The sequence below is a fragment of the Equus przewalskii genome, chromosome 15 (assembly GCF_037783145.1).
Source record: "Equus przewalskii isolate Varuska chromosome 15, EquPr2, whole genome shotgun sequence".
In the NCBI taxonomy this organism is placed as follows: Eukaryota; Metazoa; Chordata; class Mammalia; order Perissodactyla; family Equidae; genus Equus; species Equus przewalskii.
Genome location: NC_091845.1, coordinates 37,768,278 through 37,792,357, shown reverse-complemented (window position 1 = coordinate 37,792,357; position 24,080 = coordinate 37,768,278). Strand labels below are relative to the sequence as shown.

Genomic DNA, 24,080 nt, shown 5'->3' with positions numbered 1-24,080 from the left:
CTTCCATTACATTTCTTAGAAGAGAATTGGCTCACAAGAACTTCCTCTTTAAGGGGAAGAATATACCAAAATATGTGCCTGTAGTATTGATCAATCCCAATTCATTTAAGGATAACAGATACTTTTTAATGTATCAGAAAAATGGATCAGGCAAATGGTATAAATTAGGCATGTGAATTGTACTACCTGGCCAGTTTCTCAGGAATTGTCTTACCTGCCTCATCTGATGCCTGATGGAGAGCAGAAAGTGGGAATGCATTGACCCTCAGGTGTGCTTCCAGCACGTCAGTTCCAGGTTCATGCTTCCTAGTCAGGCACATGCAGGCACAGCTGGAGAGGTGGATCCAAACAGGCCTTCAGAGCCAAGGGGGACTATAGGAAGTGAGGAAGGGTAGAGGCATGGCTCAGACGGATTGCAGGTGGTCTGCTAACCAGAGGAGATGTGAATAAGGAATGGAAAATCAGAACAGGCAAATAGCTGGTTGTCTGGATGGATTACAGGAGGAGTGAGCCTTCCCTTTCCATTGAGTTTTAATGCTCCATGAAAAGCTTATTTGCTTTTGTTTAAAAGGTCCAAGCCAGGCTAGACCGAACTGATTGTGACTACTCTAAATATCACCTCTTTGGAGTTATCCATCGTGCATGGAGTTCTTCATCCTCTTGTTGGAATTATTTGCCAACACGTACCCAAAGAGGAATGTGACCTGAGCATAGAGAAGACCCATGTGGTAGATTCCAGCTGGCTTCCAACTTCCCACACTATGCTTGGCTTGTTTCCTGTCACCTCCTTTCCCTCTCCATAGACACTGTGAATGCAGAGCAAGCTGCTGTGAACAGCCTTCATCTCCTGTTCATACACACAGGAGGGTCTTTTGGATGGGAAACCTAGGTCACGCAGTTGAGTCCATGTTTATCTTTAAAGGCTAAGGAGACTTCATGCTTATGAAAGGCCCTCATCTGGCTGTTGTAGAGGTGATGCCCTCCACAGGACGTTTATCCCATCTGTTCTGACAGCATTCCTCAGCCCTCTGTGGCCCTAGTTATGGGGAAAATAAGAGCCCAGGCATAGTCCCTGGCTTCTTGGCAATGTGTCATGGAAGAAAGAATAGGTGGTTACCAAAATTGATCTGGTGATCTTTTTTTGATTAGAGATCCAGGTTCATAAAATACAGTCATATATTCCAGAGATGTACTTAAAGTCCTTCTTTTATTTTAAGAACTTGTTTGTCTAAAATTTGGACGTTTCTGTTAGCCTTCACACAGTCATAGAATTAAAACCAAGTGAGCAGAGACTAGAAAGGAACAAGTTTCAGTCAAAAAATATTTTTAAGCAATCTTTGATTTCAAGTTAAGTTGTCCAAACCTCAGCTATGGAAATAGATCTTTTTGTGGGGCACTCTGTATCTCTTTGTATATTGACACACAGGTTTATAAAGGACTCCTGGGTATGCTGGATATCACTGTGGAAATCTGCTGTATCAGGCATTGGTAAGGCAAGCTGAAGTTAAGGGGATTTCCCCTTCCCTGGGCAGTTATGGGATCATTATATGATTTGCCCCACAAGGCTGAGACACTGGGCAATCCTGGGAGGTCTAGGCCAGGGCTGTGAGATGCTACTTCCTGGGTTGTCTACCTTTGAGTACTGAGTGCTAGAGCTGAAAGTAAGGATTGGTTCACAGTCAGGAAGCAGTTTTTTGTGCATAATATGTCTCCTCTGCTACCCTTCCTTGCTCTTTTGCAAAGGTGGCCACTAACAACTGACAGCCCCCTTAGTGTACCCCAAAATACCATCAGAGTGGATTTGCCATCCTTGGGCAAGGTGATAGGGATGGCCTGCAGGTCCTCCTGGAGCAGTAGGAAAAATGCGCAGGAGTGTTTTACATTGCAGTCAACCTATCTTGGGAAACCGTGACATGGCAAGAAGTGCCTTGGTGAGACTTTCAAGTCCTGGCACCTGTCCAGCTGCATCTGGTCCACCCCTCACCTGGGAGAATGTTGTACCTGGGCTGCAACAGTCCCTCAGCCCTCACAGTGCTGGTGTGACCAAGTTACAAGAAGTTGCAATTTCTTCTTGACACATGGACATATGGGAAATGAACAGGAAATAAATTATCAGTAACTGTAAACATTTCAATATAAATCGGAGAAATTAGAGTAAACGTAAAAAATAGAATTACTTATGAACTTACGATCCTTGTTTTAAAATTACCCAGCATTTAGCAGTAACTACCAGTTACTCATTTGGAGAGGTCTTTTTTGTCAGGATGGTCCAAATAGGTCCTTGTCAAAGCATATTGACATAGCTTATAGCTCTGAGGTAAATAGCTATAACTCTCTACAGTTACAGAGTTCAGACAGGCTCTAGCCATACCCATATCCAAAATACCATTTCAAAACAGATCTTTCTGATAGTCTCCCATTGCTTTCCATGGGTATTTACATATACAGCATGTGACTAATGTGAACGGGAGATCTGAGGCCCTGACTTCACAGCCATCTAGCTCTGCTCATGACCCAGGGTAATGAACAAGAGGCAAGAGCACTGTTGCTGGTATTCTGGGAGGTCTCAGAGAAGGCACGCCAAACTGGAAAATGCCGTTCTAGATTATAGAAGAACAAATAGATATGGGAATTTAAGCCTAATATTGAAACTGAGCACTTACAGCCTTTTGTTGGTTGATCACCGTATTTCTATGAATACTTCCTCCTTCCCTCCAAACTTATTTTAGTTCAGTACAAAAGTTAATAACTCTATAGCACACTCTTACTCCTTTCCTTTTTTCAAGTAGATGGGCGGGAAAGACTGGAGCAGGACAGGTATTCCAGGTGAACAAGATGAAGTTCACTGTTCCCATTGACTCACTTGTCAGAATTAGCCAAAATAAAACTTTAAAGAAAACTGTCAGCCAAAAGACTGTAAACTGAAAGGAATGATTTAAAATTTCTTGCTCAAGAAAGGGCTGTACCCTTCTCCAGACCATGTGTAAGCCAGCAGAGATGTACCATCACCTTCTACTTCTTTCTCTAGTTCTTTGCTTTCCTGGAAAGTCTGTTCCCTGGAGTCATAGGAAATACTTAGTTCTGTCATGGCTCTGTGGAAATTACGTTTTAATTTGTTTTCTAAGCCTTGTTTTTTTTTTTTTTTAAAGACTGGCACCTGAACTAACAGCTGTTGCCAATCTTCTTTTTTTTCTTCTTCTTCTCCTCCCCAAAGCCACCCAGTTCATAGTTGTATATTCTAGTTGTGAGTGCCTCTGGTTGTGCTATGTGGGATGCTGCCTCAACACAGCCTGATGAGCTGTGCTGCATCCACACCCAGGATCGAAACCAGCAAAACCTCAGGCTGCCAAAGCAGAGCACGCGAACCTAATTGCTCAGCCACGGGGCTGGCCCCAAGCCTTGAATTTTTAAGGTTATCATTTATTGTGGGCAATAAGGGCTAAGTTTCTATTAGTTAGATGGTCTTCAGTCTTGTCAGAAGAAATCTGCGCTTTGATTTAGTATGGTCTAGCTGATGACTAAGTTTTTCTTAACACAGTAGTTCCCTAACCTTAGTATGTATCAGAATCACCTGCAGGGCTTGGAAAAACACAGATTGCTAGGCCCACCCCAGGAGTTTCTGATACAGTAGGATTAGGGTGGGACCTGACAATTTTCATTCCTCACAAGCTCTCAAGTGATGGTGATGCTACTGGTTTGGGACACCCTTTGAGAACCATGTCCTAGAGAGTACTCTGCTTTAGAGATGCTTTGCCTTTGCCTGGGTTGGACCTGGCACAAGTACTGCACCTCTCTGGGTTGCCCTGAACTTGCCCGTTAGGAGGCAGCTGTGCAGGTATGGCATCCCTCTGAGGGACCCTCTGACTCTTGCCCTTGTACTCAGAAATACACTCTGTCCTTTGCTTTGACCCCTGATAAAAAGTGCATGCTTCATCACTGACCTGCAAGTGATGTTTTTTCCTCTTTTCTTGTTTGTCTTAATTGTTCTTGTTTCTCTCTGTGCTGTCCCCTCATTTTCGCCCCTTTCTTTCTGGTGCAGAGATGAAGATAGTTGGGTGTAAGTTCCTGCTTTTTTATGTCCTGTCTGCTTTTTGCCTGCTTTGTTTCCATCTTCATTTGTTTCATGGAATGTTGCAAAACTGGGTTGGGGTGTCATGTACATTATTAATCTTTCATCAGCCTCACCTTTTGAGGTAACTGACAAGACATAAAAAAAAGAAGCTACCAGCCCAGCCTAGAAGGCTGTGTATTACTTTGGGTGTTCATTAAGATCTGAGGAAACTAAAGACAATTGGAATGTTTAGAAAACCTTAATAAACCCTAGGTGTATAGCTACAGGAAAAGATTTTTATGAGATAGATCAGCTACTCCCATTGAAAGGAAAATGAGTAGTGCTTATCCCAAGCTACAAAGAACCAGAGGGGTTCTCTTTTCAGTTCTGCTGGACACATCTCGTACAAAAGGCAAACAGATACAGACATGACTTTTGAAAGAAAGCTCTCCTCAAGGGGAGTGATGACAGTATGCACCACAAGTAGATTCATAGGACCATGGTTAGACTTAGTGTCAAATGAGGCTTTAGCAATATCTGTAAGGGATAGTTTAGGAATGATCACATCCGGACCCATAATGGGTTGGAAGATCATCACATCCCTGGCCCAAGAAAAGAATAACTATATATAATAGTGTCACACTATACCCATGCCTGTCATCTTGTTAGAGCAGAGAACATCACTGACTTTGTAACAATAGAAACCAGTAGAAGTGTGACACTGAAGACATGGTTAGAAAAATAAAGAACTTATCTTTTCTGGATACTCTAAACAAGTCCCCCCAAGTGTCTCATCCTCAAAATAATAACTACAACAAAATAAAACATTGGTCATATGCCTGAAACTGTTCAAATTGAATGGTTGTTAACATCTCCACTTTTCCATGAATGCTGTCAAGAGACTTCATTCCTATCCTGCCAAGAAATAGAATTGTCGCCATCCTGAGCAAGCAGCTGTGTCTGCTGGAAGAAAGTTCTAGTTTTATATGGCCTTAACGGAAAGAAAGCACTATCCATAGAAGCCCCTCCTAATCCTATCTAGAGGTAGACAACATATAGATAATGTAGTATTAAATACTATTATCCTTAAACCCCAAGATTCCTAATATGTGGTGTGAGTAATTTATGCAAAAGGAGTATGAATATAATAAACAATCCAAACAAGACTGAGTGCTCAGACCTGTATGGGCTGTCCTGTATAATTTCTCCTGGGGTGGAATTCAACATAGGCTGGACCCATTTGGCCCCAAAACTCCAAGGCAGGCTGGAGTGTCTGGCAAGAGAGTCTCTTGCTAACAGATGCTTTGGTTTCTGAGGTGAACCTCAGAGGTTTGGAAACCTTTATGGAGACTGCTCTCAGAAGACACCTGCAAAGATATTGTGAGCTTTGTTTCTCCAGAGTCATACTGGGCTGCAGGTCTTCAGAGGATCAGACCTGACACTGAGAGTTACAGTTCTCTGTCACTGCTGGATGCAGCTCTATCACAGTGCTCTGCTAAGATTTCTGGTAGCTGAAAAGCACTTTTTCCTTCTAAGACCTCTCACTCTGTAAGAACCCAGAATGTTTCAGGCCAATCCCTGATGTAGTAAGATGGCTTCAGGTTCATTACGCTGCTCCTTCCCAGCAGTTGTTTGTGTAGACTTATAGGAATCTGGATTTTTGGTTTGTGGTTGCAATGTAGTGAACCTGTTCTTGACACAGGCACTCCAAGTCAAGTATCAGCAAACTATAGCCCATGGGCCAAATCTAGCCAGCAGCCTGCTTTTGTACTACCTGCCAGCTAAGAATGGTTTTTTACATTTTAAAAGGGTTATGAAAACAAAGAACATGTGACAGAGACCTATGTGAACCACAAAGCCTAAGATATTTACTATCTGGTCTCTTACAGAAAAAGTTTGTCAACCTCTGCCTACTCTTAAGTCCCTAGTTCCCTGACATGCAGCTGTACTAACAGCTGACATTGGCTACTGTGTGAAACTGTGAAAGGGACAGAGACTATTTGTTCTCAGGCCCTCTTACAAGAACAGCCTCATTCATTCATCTTTGCATTCAAGAAACTCTGTTGCTTGTCATCTGAGCACTAAACACTCAGAGATGTAAGGCATTGCTGCTGCTGTAAGATGCACTGCCCAACTTAGGAAGGAGAGGACATCTAACAAGGGGAGGGAGGCCTACCCTCAACAATACCTATTCCTACTCCCTGCAGAAAAGCCTCCTCCTCCCTTGCCCCTTCCAGCATTCCTCCATGCTGCCTGAGAGCTGTGCAGTCCCCAACCCCCAGCCAAACTTCATCAGTGTCTTCCCAGCAGACCCCCAGGTCCTGGTCCCCTGGTATTAAACCCTGGAGAGCATCAGAATCATCTGGTGATTTTTTTTTTCAATATATGTACACAAGCCCCATCCAAGATCCACTGGAATCTCAAGGGGTGGATGCTAGAGATAGAGTTTTAACAGGCTCACTAGGTGATTAAAATATAGCCAGCTGTGCAGTGGTCTACAAACTAACCTCAAAACCACTGCTCAGGCCTTGTCTTTCCCACCCCCATTGTAATGTGCTACAAACTAACCTCAAAACCACTGCTCAGGCCTTGTCTTTCCCACCCCCATTGTAATGTGCCTGTCCTCATCCCCCTTCTGGTAATATTTCCTGGCAATTAGAGCTAAACTTTGCAGAGCCTCTTGGAGACAGCGCCTTAACCCAAAGGCATGATTCCACCGGTAGGTTTTGTGAACGTGTAACATGCAATAGGGACAGCTTAAGAGCAGGGAACCCTGGGAGACTATCTCTAAGGCAGGCCCTGGAGCTTTTCACATTTGCTTCTTCTTGGGTTTTCTTCTAGTTCCAGGAGGATTAGTGGAGAGCTCAATTTAAATGATCCCCCAGACAACTTTTGACAAGAAGACCCCAGCAACATTAACTATCACAAAGTCCTAGTCTCAAAATTGAGGCCATAATTTGCAAAATTCCAGCCCATAAGGCAGCCTCACATCTTTTCTGACTGAGAACAGCCCTCATTTAGGCAGATCTCTTCTTCAAATAAAGAGCAGCCAAAGATCTGATGAAATCGAGAGGCTTCGGTCTATAACTCAAGAGGATACAGTTACTTGTATCGATAAATATTCTAAGCTAGATGATGACCAAAGGCATTCTGTTTAAATAGAAAATTTTAAAAGAATGAAAACTTAGGAATGTCTAACTCAGCCCTTCCATTTGAAATTGGCATTTTGGTTTAAAATGCCCTGGGGGAGCTGCCCAGAAACTATGAGTTCACTCCATAAAACCAAAACAGACCAAATTCTGTCATTATCAATTTCTAAGACAGTGCCCAGTTTTGTATTAGTATTCTAGATCATATATTGCTGGGAAAAGTTTGCAATATTTCATTTGAAGGACATGTTTATTGTAACATGTTTAACTTGTGTATAGAGGCACAGAAATTAGGAATATTTGTACAAGCTAGAATTCTATTGCTGGTAGTCAGCATCTGCTTTTAAAAGCCACGTGGTGATGTACATTTGAAATTTGTATAATGTTATAAACCAATGTTACTTCAATTTTAAAAAAGCCCAATATCATCTAATTCCTACTAAAATCATTTGAATAGATTATTATAAAACTTAAAATCTATAATGATGATAACTGTTTTTACCATTGAATCTCAAGTGGAAAGATTTTGGATTTGTTCTAATACTATTCCAAATAGGATTATGATTCTTAAAATGTAAAAAAAAAAAAAAAAAAAAAAAAGCCACATGGATTATCTTGAGAATAACTTCCAGAGAGTGCTGGTTTAAACCAGGATAATATTTAAATAAAGCACCTATTTAGATTAGACATTAAAATTCTCTAGACTATTTATTTTATGCCAAATCAGCCTAGAAATTGAATGATTATTTAAATTCCATAGAAAAGGTAATGTGTGACTAAAAGGCTTTTCTCAGAAGAAAGCTTTGAGATGTCTGTTTCAGTTGTTAAAATTCGAGATGTCTGATTTATCCTTTTTTTAAAAAAAAAGATTGGCACCTGAGCTAACATCTGTTGCTAATCTTCTCTTTTTTCTTATTCTTCTTCTCAAAGCCCCGCAGTACATAGTTGTATATTCTAGTTGTAGGTCCTTCTGGTTGTGCTATGTAGGATGCTGCCTCAGCATGGCTTGATGGGTGGTGCCATGTCCGTGCCCAAGATCTGAACTGGTGAAACCCTGGACTGCTGAAGCAGAGCACACAGACTTAACCACTTGGCCATGGGGCCAGCCCCTGATTTATCCTATTATAATAGCAATAACTCATAAAAGAGTTCCCAGTTAATTTTGAATTTTACTTTCAGAACTGATTTTATTCAGCCTCTGTCCTGACAGAGCAAACTGATAGATTTGAGTTTCTCCTGCTTGCCTTCCCTACCATACCTGCACACCTGAGTGCTATTTTAATGATGTTTAATGAGGGCCCAAGCAGGATGTCCAAAAGAGGCAGATTAAAGTTCCAAACTCATCAGAAGTCAAAGCAAAGGCTCTACTCAACCCAGAAGAAAGTCTGTGTGGATTGCAAGGACGGACACCCTAATGGCTGTCCCACCTTCCCAGCAGTTGCACTTATGTGTGATATTCAGAACACATTTTCGTTTTCCCCTCATAGTAGTTTCAGGGCTGTTTGTTTGGGGAACAGCATGGCTTTCACAAATTAGAGTAAGTTCTCTGGGCTGTCAGAGAATACTTAATTGCTTTTCACAGGCTGCTCTTTCACTTGAGCCAAAGTATTTTGAGAACTTCATGATGCGACCAAATAACCATGATTTCAGTCTTGGAGTAGGAAGGTGACCTGAAGAATGGAAAGTCTGATCGTGAAGACCCCAAAAGCCCAAGATACATGCCAGTCCTGGTCTATCATTGTTTCATACATAAGAGACATTCAGACACTTCCACAATTAGAGACAAAGTCAGTGCAGAAAAAAGGCTGTCATTATGTATCTGACCAAACCAGAAAGCTCACTTACCAAAAGCAAAATCTGTTTATGTCATTGTGATTCCAAGTAATGAACATATTTAGATGTGCCAGTTTTTCTAAGAACTGAAGCAGAAAGAATATCTGGGTTCTGAATTGGCTTGCTTTGCCAGGTAATTGTTCCATCACCTCTCAGTTGAGTTCTTCAGGCTGCTAACACATCTTCACTTTGGTCTTACCTGTTTTCCTTTGCCATTTTCTTCCTTTGAAGATTTTTTTCCCACAGCCTTTGCTATGTTTTTGTTGTTGTTGTTGGAAGTCGAAAGCTCTTCTTTAGAACATGTGAATAAAACTGGTCATGTTACAGATTTAGAAACTCAGAGCAGCCTAAATAAGCTCTTCTTACTTATGGACAGATAATCCTATCCCCGCTAAAAAAGGGAGATGTGATTTAGGTCATTTTAGACTTACAATTTGAGTTGCTTCTGCCCAGTCTCAAGCACCAGATATGGGGAAAATGGGCTGGAGTCAGAGCACAGGGAAGCAACAAAAGCACAACAGATTGTTACCGCAGTGCTTTAGCACCTGTGCTTCTGGAGAGTCCTCTGCTCCCAGAGCATTTGCAACTAAAAGAAAAAAAACTTGACAGTCCATTGCCCTCTCCTGGCACTCCAGCAGGAAATAAGACTTAGAGCTAAGCCTCCAGAAGGAAGAAGTAGTGTACTATCCTCTAGTTATAAGGGTTGAGGGCTACAAAAAGAAAACCTATAAGAGAAAAAAGAAACTACTTTTTTTTTTTTTAAGGAAAGGAGGAGGGATTAATAAAGACATAGACATGATTAAAATAAGTATTATTCCTGTCGATTCTAAAATCTTTCCTCTTTGGAAGGCTTAGATTACAGCTATTCTGGAGGGGAGAGAGACTGAACAAACACCTATAATTTGAGAGAAGATTCTCTGCCCTGTCCTTTCCCTCATTGGACAAGCTGCGGTGAACACCTTTAGGATTCAAACTTAGCACATGACTAACCAACCTGAGTGCTGCTGCACTGATACTGGTAGAATTTCCATTGTTATTAACCAAGCTTGGAATGCCCTGAGCACACACTTTATCCTTGGAGGATCCAAATGCTAGACTGGTCCTCCATGCAGATGGGGCAGTGTGGCTTCTGTAGTCATGAAGACATGGCGTTTCTTTCCCCACAGGTGATATCCGCAATGACCTTTACCTAACCCTGGAAAAGGGGGATTTCGAGAGAGGGGGAAAGAGTGTACAAAAGAACATTGAAGTGACCATGTATGTGCTTTATGCAGATGGAGAAATATTGAAGGTAAGGCTTGCCAGTCAGTTTGGAATAGAGGCTAACCCTGTAAAAGTTCTAGTACTTCTGTAGACTTTGTTCAAAGACCCATTCTTCTCAGGCAGGACTGAACTCAAATCACCTCATATTCTTCTCTGCTTTTTCCTTTCTTCAAGGAAACTCTACAGTATGCTTTGATAATGACTTCCAGTGTCATACAGCCTTTTTAGAAATTCTTCCTAGGGTCTGACCTGAATCCTTCCCTCTCCAATTTAGACCTATTCCCTCTAGTTCTATCCTGCGTGTTACTTCCTCTGTCGTACCGTCTAGCATCAAGCTGTCTACTTTTGATTACTCTTATTCGGTTCCACACTTTTTGTTCCTTGGGCTAATACAGAAAGTTATGTTTGTTCCTTGGTAAGAGGTGGTACTTAGGTACTCACTTGCTGGTACCAAGTCATATGACAAGGGACAGTAACAGACTCAAGCCCTAAAAGATTATTTCTAGCCAATGCAGTACAAAGATCCTCTGTCACTCTTCATTGAAAGCAAAGACTTGGAGTGCTATTATTTCTATTGTCAGTATGTAGTTTTTCCCTCAGTCATATCATGGTGAAGTCCGTGGCAAGAAAATTGCATGGCACTTGGTGGAAGGCAAATCAGTCTTTTACAAACCTTGCTTCTCTATGTTGACAACAGCCTTGTGAGAAAGGCAGAATGGGAGTGATCATCCACATTTTACAGAAGGAAGAAGGTAAAATTAATCAAAATCATCTCCTAAAGCTAGAAAGAAATGTGGGAGAATGTTGAAATGGTGGTAGAAACAATGATTTGTGTGTCATTTTAAAAACCCGCCTCAAGAACTAGGACATGTCCATTGCTTGCATGAATAATGCCAAGGTCAGCAGAGCTGTCAGCTGTTCACACTACCCCTGTGCAGACAGGGAGCTGCTCCTGATTATATTGCCTGAAGCTTCCTGTCCTCCAGAGAAGGGCCATGGACAGTCCCAGGACTGCTGCTTCATGGCAATATTTAGGAACTTAGGTCAAGCTAAATCTGGTCTATCTTGTTTATATCCAAGGACAGTCAACCAAGGGACCTAAAATGCCAGTGTAACATTGGGCTGAGGAAGATTAGAAAAAAGGTCTCTCCACTTTGTAACTTAATTATTTTTCTGACCTGGTAAAGTACCATGTGCAGTTGACTTCTCCCATGGAATTTATTGTTCCCTTTCTTAGTGAGGATGAAGAGCCTACCTTAGTGATTCATATACACTCCTCAGCTTCCCTCTAGTTTATTGAGCAGTGTGTGTGGTTACTTCTGGCCAAAGGAAAACAAGGAGCATTGGGACTGCTGATTCCTTATACCATCTACACAGTTGTTTCAAAAAGTATTAAATTTAAGTCAAATGAATTTTCTCATCTTATAAATTTGGCCTGGTGGTAAAATGAGAAAGTAAGTTGTCCTAGTGACACACAGAAATCTAGGGACTCCCTCCACAAAGATGACACCTTATGGTGCTTCTCTCTTCCAGGATTGCATCAGCTTGGGTTCAGGAGAGCCAAATAGAAGTTCCTACCATTCCTTCGTCCTCTACCACAGTAATAGTCCTCGCTGGGGAGAAATTATCAAATTGCCCATCCCCATTGACCGGTTCCGGGGCTCCCACCTGCGCTTCGAGTTCAGACATTGTTCTAGTGAGTGAGACTTCTCTCCACATTCCTTTGAGGATATGAATGTAACTCTTTCCTCTCTGAAACAGAATTAAGAGGGTTCTTATTATTGGGGCAAGAAAATGAGGAGTTATGAATAAATAGGCACTTAGAAATGGGATGTCATCAGAGACTGCTTTTTGGACAGTGATTTAAACCCTTGGGTCTGGTATTGACCCTTCCTAGTGTCTGACCTGGACACTGGGTAATTGCCAATGTCATTCCCCTTTGAGTGTTTCCTTTGTAAGTGTTAAATTACTTCTTAAAGAGCCCCTGGTTTATCAAGACCAGCAGTTTAGTTTCTCTTTGGGTCTGGGTAGCCCACATACCTTGACTTATAAATGGAAATCCAGTTCAGTACATTTCTCATCATTCCTGCAATCAGGTTGCTACCTAATTAATGAAAGAAGTAAGGGGCAAAGAAGTAAATTGCATAGGCGATAAGCACAAGGGGGATTTCTGTTAAAAAGCAAGAACTACTAACACTTGCCTCTGATTGCAGCAAAGGACAAAGGGGAAAAGAAACTCTTTGGCTTTGCATTCTCACCCCTGATGCGGGACGATGGTACCACACTCTCAGATGATATCCATGAGCTCTATGTATACAAGGTATGGGGCCTGGCTATCTCTCATCCCAACCATCACCCCTCTGAGGCTACTCTCACACATGAGTCTCAGTTAGGTGGTTTTCATTGGGTGGGCTAGAGGATCCAGGGTAGTGTACTGGTGGGTGACAGCAGGACAGCTGTGGGAAGCCTTTTGTCTTCTAAATACAGTCACCTTCCTCCTACCAGTAATGCCAGCAGGACCTTTGTTCCCCACCTCCCACTCTGCTAGTAATAGAAATCCATTACCAACCCCTCTGTGCCATTGTGGCCCTGGCTAGTAGATTTGGAGATCTACTATTTGAGATCATGTTTCTGTCAGCTGTTACAGTGTAGCTGCCAATCAGGGTTGTCTGCGCACCAGGTAGAGACCACATGCCCTGCTATGTTCTCTTTAAAAGGCATGTGAGCCATCCTGGTGAGTTTCTTAAACATAAAGCACTCTTCTAAAAGGACCTCAGACCCAAGGTCCAGCCTCAGAAAGATGAGAGCAAATATTAACTCAGAAATTCCCTGGGACCTGATTTTTATGTGTGGTGTGGTTCAGGAAACATTCTGTATTCTCTACTTTTGCCTACAGTGTGATGAGAATAGCACATTTAACAACCATGCTCTGTACCTGGGCCTGCCCTGCTGCAAAGAGGACTACAGTGGCTGCCCTAACATTCCCTCTAGCCTCATCTTCCAGCGCAGCACCAAAGAGTCTTTCTTTATTTCCACACAACTGTCCTCCACCAAACTCACCCAGAATGGTAGGTGATGGTGCCCTCCTCTATCCTCAGTTGCTGGTTCCACTTTGCTAATGTATGTTAAGGGAGACAGAATTTATTGCTTTTTCATGCCACAATGAGAGGATTCTTTTCATTAAATCTCTTGGCAGTAGCAGCCTGTGAGGTTTCTCATGGTTTTTAGCAGCTCCAGAGTGCACATCTGGAGTTCACAGATGTGTCTTTGGCCTTGATCTCAGCACTAAAGAGTTGTAATACTGCTATTTCTGTTCTTCTAGATCCCACCTGTCCTTGTCTGGGAGAGTCTGGGCGTCACTTGTCCTTGACATAACAGGGCTCACAATCTTTTGGGCTTACTTTCTAGTGGACCTCCTTGCTCTGCTGAAATGGAAGGCCTTTCCAGACCGGATCATGGACATCCTAGGGCGGCTGCGTCATGTCAATGGGGAAGAAATTGTTAAGGTATGACTTTCACGCAGTTTTCACACGCTGCCTGAGCGAGCAGCAGCTAGGCAGAAGGCCTTACTTCCCCTTGATTTCTGCCAGTAAGACCATTTTTCAAGATATATAATTAGATGAGTAGGAATAAAGTTTTTTTCTTTTTTTTTTAGTTAGCTTCTTTTTTAAGAGTAGGTGTCACATTAGGTTTATTACCTTTTAGAAACTATGTTTAAGTTATAAACCCTATTTTCTGACTACTTCTTCTTAGAAAGCAGAACGATAATTAATGGTAAAAGCATCCTCTGAGAAACAATCCCAGTGCTTTATGCTGCCTGCCTTCCTTTAGGTCTCCTCCCTGATTCAACTGCTTTCTTCAGGTACCTGGTGACATTTCCCATCTTATGGCCTGAGCAGGTTGACAGCAACACTACCAGTCCCCGGTTGTTTTCTGTAGGACTTCTTTGTACTGTGTAGAGTATTTTCCCACCTGGTTTTAGCTCAAAAAACCCCCCAGGCACTTCCTGATGGTGAAATCCCAGCAGGTAGATTCTACAGAATGGACTGAACTCTACAGAGGATAATGGAGGTCCTTTTGGTGATCAGCAAGAGCAGTCGAATATAAAATAGAGATTAAACTTCAAGAAGGCAACTTGTCCATCGATGAGCATTCTTAGCTTTATCATTGCGAGTATCAAATCAGTTAGCACACATGCACTGTCTATACTTTCATTTTACAGCTCCATTGACTCAATAATGCACAACACGGTGTCTTCAAATGAGGAGCAATTTTAGTCTGTGTACCTCTTTGTACTTTTATGAAGTCTTGTATGAATTTTGTTTTAATCAGTTTATCAGAGTATCATAAGTTTTGGAAAGAACTCTTCACAAACAAGCTAATACTAGTTTTTGAAACTTAAGATAAATTCATGCTCAGGGCATTTTTTCCTTCTAAACATATTAAAACTAAAACTATCAGCCGATAAACAGACAATGTATTAAGAAAAGTTTGTGATCTTTTTAAGGCTGAGTTGTCATATTCCTTACAAGAGAACATCCTACCAGCATGTCTGGTTTTGGCGTCAATGGTTTGTCTCAAGCCAGCCAGAAGAGATGTGAAGAGCATTTGAAAATATTTCTTTATTTTTTATTGGAAGATTTCAAATGTGCAGAAAAGTAGACAAGGTCCTGGCCCTGTGGTGTAGTGGTTGAGTCCTACATGCTCTGCCTCAGTGGCCCAGGTTTACAGGTTCAGATCCCAGACACAGACCTATACCACTGTCAAGCCGTGCTGTGGCAGTGACCCACATATAAAGTAGAATAAGATTGGCACAGATGTTAGCTCAGGGCTAATCGTCCTCCAGCAAGAGAAAAAAAAAGGAAGATTGGCAACAGATGTTAGAGTGAATCTTCCTCACCAAAAAAAAAAAAAAAGTAGACAAAATAGTATAAAGAACCCTGCCTGTACCCATCGCCCAGCCCGAACTATCATCAGCCCGTGACCAATCCTGCCCATCAACCTCTCTGTCTACACCTTCCACCTTATATTGTTTTGAAATAAATTGTAAACATTGTATCATTAAATTGTATTTTGACCAATGGAATGTTAAATTTTAGTTTTAAAGACTCCAAGCATCCTTGAATATTTATTATGCTCTCCCCTGGTTTTTGCATCTTAGAAAGAAAAAGGCACATTCTCAAAAAAAACAAACAAAAACCGGTGCTTCCTAGATCTTTTACCCTCATTGACAGCCCTCCTCAGCTGTATTCTTCCTTCTTGGATACTAGTTTCTAGACCAGAAGATAGTTTCTGTAGGTAAGGCCTAGCTTGCCACACCTGCATCCAAATGTCCTCTATAGAGTTAGGCCATAGTAGAGAGTAAGGGACTCCTGAACTCTTTGGGGTCCCAGAAAAGTGAGCTCTTTTTCTCAAAATGAAATTGCCGTGAGAATCACTTAGATTGTTTTTATTTCAAGATTGCTGTTCTATACGGATGTCCTATGTTTTTAGGTAATCGTTTTTCCCTAGGAGTTATCACTTACCCAACAGGAAGAGCCTCTCTAGGTCTCTCTCCAGGTCCTTTGGGCTATAAGCAAACACCCCAAGTCCACCTAGTTATCCCTTAGCTGGGTGGAGGTGGGGTACTAGATTATTTTTAAGTGGTAGTTTGAGATCTTAGGAGATCTTTGACTTTGTTTATTGGGACATAAATTCATTGATATATGCAAGTTTGACCATGTGTACAGAGTCCTAAAGCTTGAGCCCTCTGATTTTAATGATGTTGCAGTTTCTGCAGGACATCTTAGATACACTCTTTGTGATTTTGGATGATAATACAGAGAAATACGGCCTGTTGGTATTTCAGTCTTTGGTAAGTCTCATCCTTCCTGACTTTTCATTTTTATTAATTATTCCTGTCATATATTTTTAAAAATCTAAGGGAAGAAATTTATTAGGGTGAGTGAGCACAAAGTGTAGATGTTTCCAATAGAACAGAGACTGAGGAATATCACCCAAGGAAGACAAACTAACCAACCTACCAGGCAGAACTCTGTAAAATCAAGTTTGAAAAATTCAGCATGGTCAGGTCCAGGCCTCAACTTTGTAGTTCTGGCATTCAATCTCATCACTATTTCAAGGTTGTCTGACCCCTGAAATAGTGACCTACACCAACAAAAGGCCCAGAAACTAATATAGAAAACAAGACAGCTTGTTTTTCACTTACAAAGTAGGATGTAACCACCAGGAAAAGCAGAGACTCACTCGTGCTGGTCTGAGCATCATACTCTCTCCCTCTGCGCAGTTATTTTGGAACCAGAGTCTCAGAAGTTTCCTTAGTGAGAATGGACAGTGATTTGAATGTTTAGTGCATTTACTTAATATATCCAGTCTCACAGGAGGGCTGTATGTTCAAGGAGAACCGGATACTCTAAGTCTACCTTATAATGAGGAGCAGAGGTGAGAGTTAAATGGCACTTACATAGTTTGCCCCTCTGGCTTTTCTTCTTTCTTGCTTCCCTGGCTAGCCAGCCCCATTTCTGAAAGGCATAGCCTTTCATAGCTGATTTGGCTCACAGGACAATCTTTTTTTTCTCTCTTTTCCAAGTTTTTTGAGACACCTTAGTGTTTATGCCACCTACATAGGTATTGTTTTACCTTCCCCTGGTCCGTATTTTACCACCCAGCATTATTGTAAAGAGAGAACCTCAGAGTAACACTGACATAAACAGATGAGTCCCAAAGCTGGATTGGGAGGCTGGGGGTGATACGAATAGAACAGACAAGACAGAAATACAGACACAAAATGGAAATATTACATTCACTGCCCATGGTGAACACTAGAGAAAACACTGATAGTTTGATGTTCCTTGAAGAAGCAAGAGTTCTGTTTCCTGCTGGGGATACATCTGAGGCCTCCAGTGAACCCTGATACTCTCCATTTCTCCCAGGTATTCATCATCAACCTGCTCCGAGACATCAAATATTTCCACTTCCGGCCTGTAATGGACACTTACATCCAGAAGCACTTTGCTGGAGCCCTGGCATACAAGTAAGTTGTGTTTGATATCATGAATAGGACTTGTGTTTAAATAGAAAGACAGGCTTGGGACTGGCCCCGTGGCCGAGTGGTTAAGTTCGCGTGCTCCGCTGCAGGCGGCCCATTGTTTCATTGGTTCGAATCCTGGGCACGGACAGGGCACTGCTCATCAAACCATGCTGAGGGGGCGTCCCACATGCCACAACTAGAAGGACCCACAACGAAGAATATACAACTGTGTACCGGGGGGCTTTGGAGAGAAAAAGGGGAAAAAATAAAATCTTTAAAAAAAAATTTAAAAAAAAATAAAAAATTAAAAAAAAAGAAAGGCTTAAAAAAAGCTCAGTGGCAACCACTGTTCATTCAGCTGACCTTTCTTTTTAACTTCATTTATTTATTTTTTTACTTGTGGCAAAATACACATAACATAAAATTTACCATCTTAATCATTTTTAAATGTACAGCTCAGTAGCGTTAAGTATGTTCACATTGTTGTACAACCATCATCACCATCCATCTCCAGAACTCATTTCATCTTGCAAAACTGAAACTCTATACCCATTAGACAATAACTCCCCATTCCCCCTCCCCACCCCAGCCCCTGCGAAACCACCATTATACTTTCTGTCTCTATGAATTTGCCTATTCTAGGTACCTCATCTAAATTGAGTCATACAATATTTGTCTTTTTGTGACTGTCTTATTTCACTTACCATAATGTCTTCAACATTTATTCATGAGGTAGCGTGTGTCAGAATTTCCTTCCTTTAAGGCTGAATAATGTTCCTTTGTATGTATATACCACATTTTGTTTATCCATTCACCTGTTGATGAATATTTCGGTTGCTTCTAACTTTAGCTATTGTGAATAATGCTACTATGAATGTGGGTGTACAAATATCTCTTTGAGACCCTGATTTCAGTTCTTTTGGGCATATACCCAGAAATGGAATGGCTGGATCGTATGATAATTGTATTTTTAATTTTTTGAGGAACCACCATACTGTTTTTCACAGTGGCTGTACCATTTTATATTCCCACCAATAGTGCAGAAGGATTCCAGCATCTCCACATTCTCACCAAGACTTGTTTTCTGTTCTTTCTATTTTGGAAGTTTTTTTTTTTTTTCTAAAGATTGGCACCTGAGCTAACAACTATTGCCAATCTTCTTTTTTTTTTCTTCTCCCCAAAGCCCCCCAGAACATAGTTGTATATTCTAGTTCGGCTATGTGGTACGAAGCCTCAGCATGGCCTGATGAGCCATGCCATGTCTGTGCCCAGGATCCAAGTTGGCAAAACCCTGGGCTGCTAAAGCAGAGCACGTGAACATAACCACTCGGCCATGGGGCCGGCCCCTGGAAGTTTTTTGATAGTAGCCTTTCTAATGGATGTGAGGTGGTATCTTGTTATGATTTTGATTTGCATTTCCCTAATTATTAGTGATGTTGAGCATCTCTTCATATGCTTATTGACTATTTGTGTATCTTCTTTGGAGAAAAACCTTTTCAAGTTCTTTGCCCATTTTTTAATTAAGTTGTCTGGTTTTTTGTTATTGAGCTGTAGGAGTTCTTTATATATTCCGAATGTTAACCTCTTATCAGGTATACAATTTCCAAATATTTTCTCCTGTTGCCTTTTTACTCTGTTGATTGTGTCCTCTGATGCTCAGAAGTTTTCAATTTTGATGTAGTCCAATGTATCTATTTTTTATTTTGTCAGCTATGCTTTTGACGTCACATCCAAGAAATCATTGCTTAATCCAATGTCATGAAGCATTTCTCCTATGTTTTTGCCTGAGTTTCATAGTTTTAGCTCTTACATTTAGATCTTTATTCCATTTTGAGTTAATTTTTGTTTCTTGTGCGACATAAGACTCCAACTTTATTTTTCATGTGGATATCCAGTTTTCTCAATACAATTTGTTGAAAAAGATTATTCCTTCCCCATTTATTGGTCTTGGCACCCTTGTTGAAAATCATTTGATGGTACTGGCTCAAAAAGAGACACACAGATCAATGGAACAGAATTGAGAGCCCAGAAGTAAACCCACACATCTATGGACAGCTAATATTCGACAAGGGAGCCAAGAGCATACAATGGAGAAAGGAGACTCTCTTCAATAAATGGTCTTGGGAAAACTGGACAGCCACATGCAAAAGAATGAAAGTAGACCATTATCTTACACCATGCACAAAAATCAACTCAAAATGGATTAAAGACTTGAATGTAAGACCCAAAACTGTGAAACTTCTAGAAGAAAACATAGGCAGTACGCTCTTTGACATCGGTCTTAGCAGCATATTTTCAACTACCATGTCTGACCGGGCAAGGGAAACAACAGAAAAAATGAACAAATGGGACTACATCAAACTAAAAAGCTCTGCACAGCAAAGGAAACCATCAACAAAATGAAAAGACCACCTAACAATTGGGAGAAGATATTTGCAAACCATATATCAGATAAGGGGTTAATATCCAAAATGTACAAAGAACTCATAAAGCTCAACAACAAAAAAAACCAACAACCCAATTAAAAAATGGGCAAAAGATCTGAGCAGAGAGTTCTCCAAAGAAGATAGATATACAGATGGCCAACAGGCACATGAAAAGATGTTCAACATCACCAGCTATCAGGGAAATGCAAACCAAAACTACAATGAGGTATCACCTCACTCTGGTCAGAATGGCTATAATTAACAAGACAGGAAACAACAAGTGTTGGAGAGGATGTGGAGAGAAGGGAACCCTTCTGCACTGCTGGTAGGGGTGCAAACTGGTGTAGCCACTATGGAAAGCAGTATGGAGTATCCTCAGAAAATTAAGAATAGATCTACCATATGATCCAGCTGTTTCACTGCTGGGTATTTATCTAAACAACTTGAAAACACACATTCATAAAGATATGTGCACCCCTATCTTCATTGCAGCCTTATTCACAATAGCCAAGACTTGGAAGCAACCTAGGTACCCTTCAAGGGATGAATGGATAAAGAAGATGTAGTATATATACATAATGGAATACTACTCAGCCGTAAGAAAGGATGAAATCCGGCCATTTGTGACAACATGGATGGACCTTGAGGGTATCATGCTAAGTGAAATAAGTCAGAGGGAGAAAGTCAAATACCGTATGATCTCACTCATAAGTAAGTAGGCGATAAAAACAACGACAAAAAACACGTAGTAACAGAGATTGGATTGGTGGTTACCATAAGGGGAGAGGGAAGAGCAAAAGGAGTGATTAGGCTCACATGTGTGGGGATGGACTATAAGTAGTTTTTGGGTGGTGAACATGATGTAATCTACTCAGAATTCGAAATATATTATGATGTACATCTGAAAGCTATATAATGTTATAATCCAGTGTTACTACAATAATAAATAAATAAGAAAATCATTTGACCATATATACAAGGGTTTATTTCTGGGCTATTTTATTCTGATGATGTTTCTATCTGTCTTTATGCCAGTACCACACTATTTTGCTTTATAGTAAGTTTTGAAATCAGGAAGTGTGAATCTGCTAACTTTGTTCTTCTTTTTCAAGATTGTTTTGGCTATTCAGGGTCCCTTGAGATTTCCATATGAACTTTAGTATGGATTTTTCTATTTCTGCAAAAAATGCCATTGGGATTTTAATAGAGATTGCATTGAACCTGTGGATCTTTTTGGGTAGTGTTGACATCTTAAAAGTATTAAGCCTTCCAATCCGTGAACATGGATGTCTTTCCATTTATTAGTATCTTCTTTAATTTCTTTCAGCAACAGTTTGTAGTTTTCAAATTACAAGGCTTTCACCTTCTGGTTAAGCTTATTCCTAAGTATTTTAATCTTTTTTTTTATTGAGGTGACATTGATTTATAACATTATATGAATCTCATGTGTACATTGTTATATTTCAACTTCTGTATAGGTTGCATCATGTTCACTACCAAAAGTCTAGTTTCCATCCGTCCCTGTACAAATGTGCCTTTTACCCCTTTTGCCCTGCCCCACCCCTTCCACTCTGGTAGTCACCAGTCTGTTCTCTGTATCTATGTGTGTGTTTGTTTTATCTTCCACATGTGAGTGAAATCAGATAGTATTTGTCTTTCTCCATCTGACTTATTTCACTTGGCATAATACCCTCAAGGTCCATCTATATTGTCGCAAATGGCAAGATTCTATCTTTTTTATGGCTGAGTAGTATTCCATTGTATAACACATTTTCTTTATCCATTCATCTGTCCATTGGCAGTTAGGTTGTTTCCAGGTCTTAGCTTTTGTAAGTAATGCTGCCATGAACATAGGGATGCATATATCTTTTCAGATTAGTGTTTTCATGTTCTTTGGATAAATACCCAGAAGTGGAATAGCTGGATCATGGCAGTTCTATTTGAAATTTTTAAAAAGTCACCATTTTCTTCCATGGAATTAGCACAATTTTTTAAAACATAAATAAAACTCAACCGTGGCAAGACTGTGAAGTCACTGGAACTCTGACACTTTATTGTTACTTTCAAGAGCAAGCACTGTGCTAGGTGCTTTACATGTGTCATCTCATTAGTGTTCACAATAACTTTGAGATGTACAATTGTTTCCTCCATATTTTAAATGAAGATAATGAGGCACAGAGGGATATAATAAATTCCCAAGGATATAGAGCTAGAGACTGATAGGCCCCAGATGTGAACCCTGCTGTCTGAACAGGGCCTGCACTCTTGACTTCTGTGCTCTATTGCCTTGTAAACGTTCAGGCAACTTCTGATCCTGTAATCCTATTCCACTCAGATGACTTGGTCCTAAGGAAATAAGATAGATGGGATGGAGGTGGAGCAAGGAGGGACACATGGGGCTATATATCTTTATTCAGACGCTGCTGTTTACTAGTAATTGTTGTGTGTTCTAGAGACATAGCAGTTTTAGACAAAGTTAAAATACACATCCAGTCCAAGACTTTGGGAAAACTTTCTCGTAATCAAAGAAGAAATGTATGTCAGGGAGAGTGGGAAAGAATAGTTATAGTTGTTAATTAAAATGTGGCAACTATAGGGGGCCAGCCCCATGGCAGAGTGGTTAAGTTTGCACACTGCAGTTCAGCAGCCCAGGATTTCACCAATTTGGATCCTGGGCACGGACATGGCACCACTCATCAAACCATGCTGAGGTGGCATCCCACATAGCACAACCAGAAGGACCTACAACTAGAATATACAACTATGTACTGCGGGGCTTGGGGGAAAGAAGAATAAGAAAAAGAAAGAAGTTTGGCAACAGATGTTAGCTCAGGTGCCAATCTTTAAAAAAAAAATGTGGCAACTCTTTATGGACAAGGAGTGTTGTCTGTTCTCAGATGATCGGAGTTTTACAGCTGTAATGAGTCCATTACTCCATTCTAGCTCATCAGCAGGATAGTATTTCCTGTGTGGCTAATTCAGGGCTGCAGATATTTCAGGCTGCATTGCTTTTGGATTGAAATGTGATTTCTGAAACTGTTTTCTTTCTCAGGGAGCTTATCCGCTGTTTGAAGTGGTACATGGACTGTTCAGCAGAACTGATTCGGCAGGACCACATTCAGGAAGCCATGCGGGTAACATACTGAGCTTGCTGTACAAGCGCCCACCCCTGCAGTTATTTGTGAATAATCTCAATGGTGTAGTGTGCTGGACAAGTGTAGACGTCCGAGTACACTGCCTTGTTTTCAGGAATGACCGCCTTGATTCATGTATTTCCCCTTTCCTCACCTCGATTTTGCCCCAGAATATTTTTATTCCTGATAATGTTATCTTAAAGGAAGAGGGAGGGATAATGTACACATGGCTCCTCACCATCCTTCCTCCCTGGTTTTTACCAACAGCATCAGTCTTTGCTTCTCCTCGCTAAAGTATAATATCTCCTTCTAAGCCAGTGTTGGTAGCAACATTGATTAGAATTAAGATCTTCCGTTACTTTTCCCTTCTTTAGTAGTTACTAAACATTATTTTTTAAAACTGTTATAAGTAAAAAGAGCTGAGTGGATGCTCTGTATATGGATATGTTGAGAAGAAGATAATCTTAAAACCTTGACCTTTTGGAGGAACCCAGAGTCCTGCATGACAATACCCCTTCTTGGGGAAGTTCCATGACCAGACAGCCCTTTGCATTGCTGGGCAGCTCCGCTTTACAGGGAACCGTCCTTATTGTGAGTTAATTCCACTTTCTGGTAACTTCTTTTCATGGCTACGGCTTCTACTGTAGAGAATCACCTATGAGAATGTCGATTCCTCTTTTACTCAGTAGTTCTCCAGATATCTATTTGAAGAAAGCTGTCATATCCTCTGCAAATGCACTTAAAGCAAATCCATGCTTTCTCTCTTTCTGTCCCTGTCTTTTCTTGTTCTTGAGTTACTTTTCTTTTAGTTGCTTTTTAACTATGTCTTTCCCACCATTTCTGGTTAGCAATAAAAGAAGGGCAGCAAAGTAGCTCAGCTTTCTCTCTATCCTCTTTTAATATCACATCATCTGCTCTAAGTACTACAGGGCCTATGATTTTGCTGTTCTTTTCACATGGTAACAGATGAAACAGATGTTTCTCTAAGGATCATCAGCATCATCAGATTGAAGAGGCAAAATTAAATCATAGGTCTGTGTTTCCCCTGTCTCTTCTCTGCACATTCTGTAAAAATCTAAGGCCACAAGTCTCATTTCTGTCCTTCTTCATACATTACATGTCTACTGAGCAGTCAGCATCTGTTACAGGTGCTAAGATGCAAACAGGAGTAAGTTTGGCCTCTCCCCTTAAAAG

General features: G+C 40.9%; 1 protein-coding gene across 38 annotated transcripts in view; it reads left to right on the top strand.

Annotated features, from left to right (window-relative positions):
- The window catches only part of DOCK3 (dedicator of cytokinesis 3), a 445,464-nt gene that overhangs the window by 342,324 nt on the left and 79,060 nt on the right, over positions 1-24,080 (top strand). For all 38 annotated transcript variants that reach the window (XR_011526962.1, XR_011526961.1, XR_011526959.1 and 35 more), the window contains 8 exons: positions 10,200-10,324; positions 11,830-11,992; positions 12,510-12,616; positions 13,193-13,364; positions 13,705-13,802; positions 16,067-16,150; positions 17,229-17,329; positions 22,805-22,886. Coding sequence is in view for 34 of the 38 variants with exons in the window: in XM_070575184.1 (XP_070431285.1) it covers positions 10,200-10,324; positions 11,830-11,992; positions 12,510-12,616; positions 13,193-13,364; positions 13,705-13,802; positions 16,067-16,150; positions 17,229-17,329; positions 22,805-22,886 (932 nt within the window). In the remaining 4 variants the exon portion in view is untranslated. The remainder of the gene's footprint in view (positions 1-10,199; positions 10,325-11,829; positions 11,993-12,509; positions 12,617-13,192; positions 13,365-13,704; positions 13,803-16,066; positions 16,151-17,228; positions 17,330-22,804; positions 22,887-24,080) is intronic.